The 9,115-nt window shown below is 47.6% G+C and overlaps 1 protein-coding gene across 1 annotated transcript in view; it reads right to left on the bottom strand.

The window, feature by feature from the left end:
* The window catches only part of LOC125942417 (uncharacterized), a 27,774-nt gene extending 18,859 nt beyond the window's left edge, over positions 1–8,915 (bottom strand). The window contains exons 1-2 of the mRNA XM_049660567.1: positions 8,407–8,915; positions 7,410–7,599 (exon numbers count right to left, since the gene is read on the bottom strand). Of these exons, the coding sequence (XP_049516524.1) occupies positions 7,410–7,599; positions 8,407–8,648 (432 nt within the window). The 5' untranslated portion in view covers positions 8,649–8,915. The remainder of the gene's footprint in view (positions 1–7,409; positions 7,600–8,406) is intronic.
* Between the last annotated feature and the right edge of the window lie 200 nt (positions 8,916–9,115).

Raw genomic sequence — 9,115 nt, 5'->3', positions numbered from 1 at the left:
GCAGCCTCATTCTTCTCTGCAATAGGGAAGAAAACATGTTACCTGAAAATGTAGCAACATGTTGCACGACGTTACGGTTTAGATTCTTGGCCGTGGCGGGCGCATTCAACCGGAAGCAGAATGCAACATCCCGTGTGTGCTGTGCTTTGGCAGCATCTTAAAGAACCCCTGATCAAATCAATCCAAAGCCCCTTTTCTTCTCTCTCTTCCCCACTTAAGGCTACCCCCCAAACCCACTGTGCAGCTTCTCGACGTTAAACCCCACATTTTCAGGCTGAGTGAGGAGGTACCTTCAAGTCGTTTTTCACATGCAAGGGACCACAGAGCTAGGCAAAAGTTTACAACAATAAACGCATGTTTATTATAAATGGTCCATTTAAAATGTGACCGTCCTATTTCTTGGCTAAAACACGCCACGTCCTCAACCGCACTAATATATCATGTACAAAATGCATGAAAGGCTTGCGCACAGTACCATGCGACCTTCGGGCAGCCTTTCCGTTGAAGCTTCCGAAACTGTACGCATTTGAGCTATTTTCCGTAAGGCGTCCTTGTTTCTAGGCCCACTCAACACCCCATGCCTTTGCTCCGATTCTTTCGACAGTGTTTCTGTGATTTAGCAATTTCGGCTGGCCCTGGTGAGCATTCCGTGTCAGGTGACTGTGCACACCGCCCTTCCGTCGTGGATCCGTGGCGACAAGACGACGGGCCTTGAGGCCTTCTTCGATGTCGTCCCCCTCGGCAGCGTCGTCTATTCAGCAAGCAGGTCAGGATGCTTGGGCTTCTCTTGGCTGATGTCGCTGAAGAAAGGCAGCTCAAAGCAGAGCTCAACAATGGCCACCGTCTCGGGGATTTTCCGCGTCATCTGCCCGGAGAGAGGGTGACCGGCCCGCTCTATGGCCCGCCAATTCCAGCAATGGTTCTGTGCGTCGTGCACCTCCATCGCGCTGAGCTCGGTGCCAGAAGAGCGCAACAAGGATCTACTCGACGTGATTTGGGAAGAAAAGGACAAAAAAACCTATACAGATAGTAGTGAAAGCATTGCAGAGTGTCCCAACTATTCATGCACCAAGATTTAAATATATGCAGATGCCACGTAGCTGGACAGAACCAAGGTAATGTTTGCCGTCTCTTGGAGATAGTCAGATTATTTTTGTATTCTGCCTAATGACGTAAGTAGTGTTAATTAATTATTCAACTTCTCAATTACTGTAATTAGATTAAAGTTTCGATGAGACAATTGTAGAGCAACATGAAAAGCTCCCGATACAGCTTTCTGTTGCTCAATACGTGTTACATAAAGGTTTTTCGCCAATCGTGAAAGAAGCCCGCGAATACACGCAAAAGTGCAGCGCGACTGGCCGCTCGCGGCACTTTGCGTGTATTCGCAGGCTTCTTTCACGCTCGGAAAAACACTTTTATGTAGCACGTATTCAGCAACAGAAACCTGTTTCGGGAGTTTTTCATGTTGCTCTGCAATTCGCTCATTGACACTTTTCATATAATTGTAATATTTGAGAAGTTGATTATTTACAACTAATTATGTGTTTAGACAGCATGCAAAAGGTAATCTGAGTATCACCAAGCGACGACAAACAACATTACCTTGGTTATGTCCAGTTACGTGGAATTTGCATGCTTTTAAATATTGGTGCATGATAGTTGGGACACCCTGTATATTAATCGCTACAATGCTCGTGACACTTTGGCAATGAACAATAAAACCGTACTCTGGGATAACATCATGTTAGGTAAATTACCAGGCTCAAACAGGGCCGGTATATTGTGACGGTTCCTTTCTTTAGGTTATATTTCTTTCTGAATATCCACCACTCACGACGTGCCTATCACAGCAATAACAGCGTACTGTCGGAGCGTAGCCCGGATGCCTGACGAAGCGGGAAAAGAAAAAAAAATTGAAATAAAATAGTTACAGTATATACCGCCCCCACCCCACTTTCGAGCTCCCATTCGCTCAACATTACCCACACAGAGTTCAAAATTTTTCAGCATTCACCCAAGCTAAATGCACCAGTTTAGTGTACTCACGGAACATCAACAACCCATGGGACGCGAGATGGAAAAAGTACGCCGACCCACAGTGATGGCTCATTGCATATGGCGTTCTGCTGCCAAGCAAAAGGTGACAGGATCCATTTGTGGACGCAGTGATGCCGCTAAGATGGGGGCGCAATGAAAAAAAAAAAACTCCTGCATTGTGCTTTGAGTACATGTTAAACACCCCAGTGGTATCAAAATAATCCGTAACCCACCACTACGGCGTTCATCATAAACCATTTTGCATTAATGGGATGTTTAACTTCACAGTTTAAAGGTCTCACAATTACCTCGCAATTTAAAGCTTTTTCTTCTTTTTTTTTTTATTGGGTTGATTTCTTTGGCCGCGAATGAATCGACCAGCGCAAACAGAATGACCACGACAGAAGAGACAAGACGTCTCATCTATCCTCGCCATTCGTGTTCAGTATTCGATATTCAGTATGGATTGCCAATATTCCCTTTCGTGTATTCTTTGCAAGAACGCCGAACTCTAGAGATAAATACACAAGCAGTGAAGTGAAAATAGCTCGGGCAGATTTTACACAAGAGTTACATCACGCATGGGTCGAACCGTTTTATCTGGCCTAAAGCTTGTTCTTATTTGCGTACGAAGATCGAAGTATGACAGCCCATGGAAATTATCCAGATTTATACACGTACTTGTGCAGAGCAAAACGTTCTGAGAAGAAACTACGCTGTCAAGTAGAATGTCCCAACCGTTTTGATGGGCTAAAACTACCAGCCTCAAATTCACATAACTGCGTGCCTAAGCACTATCAAGAAATTGTTCCGAAATCCGAATTTCATACAAACACAAAATGAAGCGCGAACGAATATTATAAAGCAGCTGGTAAGGCTCTGCGATGATGTTGGTGGCAAACGGGTGGTTTCGATGAGCCCACGTAGAAATATGTGGTGGTCTCTGATTGCATTATCGCTGTATTGCTGACTGAGTTACGAAGCATGGGGCATTCAATTTCATCGTACCCGACGCGGTAGCTTAGTGGCTATGGCGTTGCGCTTCTGTATTCAAGTATTCGTATTTTATTCGAAGCTACAGTGACTAAAAAAACTATTTTCTACCTTAAACGTGGATATGGCCTGAGGCTAAACTACACAGTGCACATATCAGACCCATAAGTAATTAAGATAATTACTTCTATGCGCAAGAATTGCCCAGCTCTGCCGTTGGAAGCGTTGATGCTTCGCAACAACAAACAGTGTATGAGTAAGCTCTATCCATCAAAACTTTACTACACCCAAAGAGATCTATGGTAAAGTATAAAATAACTATAATCCGTGTGATAACGTGCAGCGCATGCAACTGCGCCGATGCTATCTAATGTGTGACGTCACACCAGCCTATAAAATGTATGCGCTTTGTGAATAAAGGCGTTCTTGCTTTGTGGCCACTAGGCCATATCAATCCGAAACTCGTACAAACAGGCATCGGCGGCCATCCATGGCATAGGCGTCTAAAGAGCGAAGCATATAAAAACCAACGAATCTGGCGGAAACAACAAATTCTAAATCAATCACAGTGAAAGCTTCCTCGCTGCAGCATATGAGCAGTTGCACGTACAAGATATGCAACCCTTCGCAAACAAACTGCTGAAATAATGATGTGAAATAACAGTAGCCTACCGGCAGTCATCCTATCGGCAGACGGCATTTCACTTGTTCCCTCCCGCGGATCTTTTACAACAACACACTCCACTCCGCCGATTATGCTAACACCCATATTGCACTTCAAGTGCAATCCTAAACATCAAAAAATCCTCGTGCCGATCTGCTAAAAACACTGTCTCTAGACACAGACCAAATGCATTTGCGAAGAGCGAGACATACCCGCAATAATCGAAGTCTTCCGGCCACGGGACGAACCGGAGCGGCTTGCGCTTACATGGCTCTCGCTGCATCTGTGTCGGGTCGGAGCTCAGCGGGTAGGAGAAGCGTGGCAGCAGAACCGCCTCCGCCAACTCGCCAGGAATAAACAGAACCACCAAGTACTGGTTCGATGCCTTGACACATAATGCGTCCACCTGCAGGGCACCTTGGAAAACTCTGGCCACTGGCTGGAAAAAGATCAAGTGGCCAAGACGACCGCGCATGAGTCGCGCTGAGTTTCGAATCTGTTGGCGAAATCCAAAAATTCGGTTTGCCTGAAAGACACGGCTGTGCGACACCTGTGGCCAGGATCAAACCGACACACAACGTGTGTTTAAAACGGGATTCCATGAATAGACCGTGACACTTCAGAGGCCAGCAATCGAGAGGTGCGTAGGTGTGCAAACAATGCGCAATTTTACAACAGCCACTGGTTACAGGCAATGGTACCCTAGACAGTAGCTTGCATGCCCAGAAATTCTGAACACGCGCATAATGGCACCCTACACATTGGATTGCATGCCTTAAAATTCAGGACACAATGCTTAGCTCACCCGTTTCGCGAGCAAGAAGCGCGCCATTTACTTTACTGACGTGACAGGAGCCTCTACCAGGCCTCTTAGAAAACTTTCGTTATACTATATTAGAAGTTGTAAAGCGCTTTCTAGCGATCGTTCTACCAGAGCAATTTTTTGAAAAAGTTTTAGTATTCGCGGGGATGACGGCAAATGGAATGTTGCGATGCGGTGATTTATACGCGCAGCCCACTGTACGGGATATTTCCCACCAACTCACGCAAGCGACATTCCTCCTCTGGCTTCTCCTGCATGGAAAATGGATTATTTCACATAGATTTCCGTAATCCACTGGAAGCGCGATCGTCGCCTCATGTCCTACACACCACTCTGTTATAGTTGTAATGGCTAAACCTGGTGAGGGGCAGGATACGCAAGCACCAACTAATTCAGATTGCTTCCATTTACAAAAACAGTGCCATACATCAATTTGTGGAACTGAACGTGCAGCTGATCAGCATGAAATCGAACAAGATATAATGTTGCATGCACAAACCAGTGAGGTCGTGTTTGTTTATAAAAATATTGAAGACAGCTCTTAATAGCTCATTCATAACGCTTAGCTTAGCGCGCTGCTTTTACTTTCGCGCCCATGTTACTATTGTACATATGAATACTGGTAACAATAAAATTATATTCACTAAGCAAATATTCCGAGCCTTGTCTAGCAAACATTTTGAAGACATCCGTCCACAAATATTGCCGAAATGTTCATTGCCATTACGGTTACCATAGGACCGAATTGCGCAAGCATAGCTTGTGGGAAACTATTGTTTGGAATGACAATGTATGTCGCAGCACACCAAGGGATAGATACCTCTAATGTGGTGCTGATCTTCGACTTGTGCTGAACAGATACGCCTTAACCACTGCTCGAAATAAATTTCCCACTGGCAACATGTGGGCTATATTGCAAATCTGGAAGGCCAATAATGTTACTTTGCTAGCTGGGTATTTTAAGATTGATCTTGTTATTGTAGTGTAAAGAATGGCTGCTTCTCGAGATAATCCACCTAAAAAGGCTGAAATGAGCAACATGCCACAGAGCATGTTTAAAAAGCAAGTTCGAAGTTATAAAACTAAAATAAATATCAAACAACAAAATACCTTTAGCTCTACCAAGAAAAGCCCAAGAAAGAACAAAGAAAGGGCGCAGTTTCGCCCGAAAGGTGAAGCACTGATTGCGAGAGCAACAATTAGACAGCTATAAAAATATTAGGGATAGTAGTTTTACCGGCCCTATAAACTACTGTAAACATTCACTTACTAACTAAATTAGCTAACATGGAGTCACGTGCAGACAGCCAATCATGAGCACATCTCACTAGATGACCGCGGAAACTCTCTATTGGGACGCTGACGTGGTGATGAGCTACAGCCGTAAAAAACGAATCGTCCTTCGCGCTGCCTCACGCGTCGAGGCGAACTATGTGTGCGAGAACACACGGCACACGAAGCCATCAGCCATCTAGCGTTCCCTAACTTCGCCCCCACCACAGATTACCTCCAACAAAAAGCGCGCTCAGCCGCGCTATGCGCAGCCACAGCCGGTGTAGAAAACGCGCCAACCTGCCCAGCTTCTACCCACACCCGGGCGCGATTTTACAATTGCTAGTAGGTACAGCGGAGACTTCCGCTTAACACGTGTTGTCATGGCAATCGTGGAGCTCCTAGGTGTCTAGGGACATAATCGCATAGGGAGTTTTGAGGCCCTGGTCTCCGCTGAGCATGGCTCTTTTATCTCCGGGACCGGGCGCAGCGACCTTGCCGAGCGAAGTTCCTATGTGCGAGCGAATCGTTTAGGGCGCGTTGAATGTCTGGCGGTGTCTGGCCCACGCCGGCCGCGCTTTATTATTGTAGCGTTTGTTCTAGTGGCGGAAATCCTTACAGTAGTGGTGGTGTGGCATGACGGCTTTTGATCTCGCTGAACTGTGGTGGTGTAAACAAGCGGATACTGCTCACGTTTGTACCCCGGTGCTGGGGCGAAAGCCGCAGTTCCGGGCGCCAACGCGAAGCGGCGGTCCTTGGGCACCCCAAATAAAAAAATACTGCTCCAGTCAGGTAGACTGCTCCCTCCCTGATAGTGAGATTATATTTGGATCATCAAAACAGTGATGCGTTTATTTAGGAATATCGTCGGTTCTCTCTTGCACCCTGTAAATCCGCTTATTTACACCACCACAGTTCTCCGAGATCAAAAGCCGTCATGCCACACCACCACTACTGCAAGGATTTCCGCCACTACAACAAACACTACAGTAATAAAGCGCGGCCGGCGTGGCCCAGACACCGCCCGACATTCATCGCTTCCTAAACGATTCGCTCCCTACGCACGTAGGAGCTGCGCTCGGCAAGGTCGCTGCGCGCGGTCCCGGAGATAAAGAGAGTCACGCTCAGTAACTAGCAGCCGCCGCGCGGCCGTGCAGACCAATGCCTCAAAAGTCCCTAAGCGATTATGTCCCTAAGCGCTTAGGAGCTCCACGATTGCCATGACAACACGTGTTAAGCGGAAGTCACGTGACCCGCAGTGCCACGCTCCCGCTGTATCTACTACCAATTGGAAAGTCGCACCCCGGGCCCTAGCTCCTAGCGCGCGAAAATCGCACCCCCCCCCCCCTCTTTTGCGCGCAAGACGACGGCGCGGATTTTGACCATCCTCATCTCTTGAACGCACGAGATCAAACTACGAATATTCGCCATTCTTCTTGTAACTGCACAATAGGGCGCGCAGTGGCGATCTTATGGCCCTTGGACTTTATACGGAACATCACGACGGCTACGACGCCCACGGTGACGGCAGCTATAACGGTGGAAATTCACCTGGAGTGGCCATATAATCGCTATCGCAATAAAAAAAGCATAGAAACGCAATTCAAAGCAGCGCACCTCGGCATCAGTTTCCATGACGCAGCCGATCGCTTCCTCGGAGGAGACAAGCAGCGTGCAGCGCAGAGCGACACGCGGCCGGACACCGGAGACGTCAGTGCAGTACTCGAGCGAAGATACAGGCCGGTACTCCTGCACTGGGCGCTTGTTGCTTGCAGGAACCACTGGGTCGAGCAGCATTTCTTCCAAACTGCGTCGCACAAAGAAATAACTATCCGCTCTGACCAGATTCATATCAGTGATAATGTGTCTTCGAGACTTTGCTGAATGAACAGCAGCAGGGCAGTTTAGCATTCTCCGTCCGCCGTCCGGATTTGATACTGTACATATCGCAAAACAATTGCCCCACACGGCCTCTCCTGAAACTTAAACCTTATGTCCATGCATGCATGTACCCATTCCTGGCTCCCACATGTACGCGCAACCTCAAGTTCTCAAGGGCACCGTAGTCTCCACACTACCATGCTCTGCCTACTATGTGGTTATAGTATGTGATTATAGCCTGAGAAAGTATTCATTTTCGCGGCATCGCTACCATATGAATATACCTGAACAACGAATTCTTTATTTTCTCGGTATCGCTGACGCGTAATGTTATATGCAGAAAAACAGTGACTGCCCTGCAACAAGCGGCCCCGCAGAACGCTACGTGGGCCAGCTCAAAACAGCACTCGTTCAAAATGTTAAGGAGATTATCCAGGGCTGACTTGCACCAGGGGTCGCAATCATCAAAGCTTCAAGGCCAACGTAAAGTGTGTGCATTTTTAGGATGGGCCGTATTCAGTAGGCTTCGAGCTTTCTACAGCAAGCTATCGAAACACATTTGTGTCAGCAATAAAGGGCAGTCACCAGACAGCGTAATTTGGCATTCCTAAAAGCTTTTCAATGTCATTTTCAATGAAGAATTGTGATAACGAGGCACTACCGACCACACGAGAAAAGAGGGAACATGGGTAATTGAAGCGAAGGACCAGAAAAATTATTAATGATCTCTTACCTGTCTGTAAGCTGACTTCCACAGGCACCCATCACGATGGTCATCGCCTCCTTTCTCCCGTGCTTTTGCCTGTAGCAATCGCAAATGTCTTCAACGAAGCTGTCAAAACCGTCCCACTCGGGTCCAAAGCAGCCGCTCTGGAAATCCTGGAACTGGTGGGACACGCTGAACGCCGGTCTCAGGTTATCGAGAGAACTCCTAACGGTGCACGAGCCACTCGGCTGGCGCCTCACGTCATCCATCGTCTCGGTGCTCCTGGTGAACTGGTCAGTTTTCGGTCGATCAAAGGCGGCACGACGAAATATGCACCGATCAAGCGTTCAGAGATGCCTCGAACGAAGGCGGGCTTGACAGGCGGGATCAGCCGAGAAGAAGCCTAACCGAGGATGATCGCGGCTGTGATGGGTTCAATAAAGGTCCGCTTCGACGCCGATCGCCGGCACAAAAAGGCGACCCTCGCAGTGCCGTAGCTGCAGGCAATGCCCACCTTGCAGAACAGGACTACAGTCGGTATACCTCGAGGCAGAAATATCGCCGACGGTGTTCGAATCGATGTCCGCAGTGAGAGGTAATTCGAACGGGCACGGACGATGTGAAAAGGGGACCTTCCATATAAGCGCAGGGGTTACCTTGACGATGATGATGATGATGATGAGCTTTATCCTGACATACCCAGCCATCTAGCGGCTACTAGAGAGGCGTTCTGAGG

This window comes from Dermacentor silvarum, chromosome 1 (assembly GCF_013339745.2).
Source record: "Dermacentor silvarum isolate Dsil-2018 chromosome 1, BIME_Dsil_1.4, whole genome shotgun sequence".
Taxonomy (NCBI): Eukaryota; Metazoa; Arthropoda; class Arachnida; order Ixodida; family Ixodidae; genus Dermacentor; species Dermacentor silvarum.
Note: the sequence above shows the minus strand (reverse complement) of the source record. Positions and strands in the feature narration are given on the sequence as shown.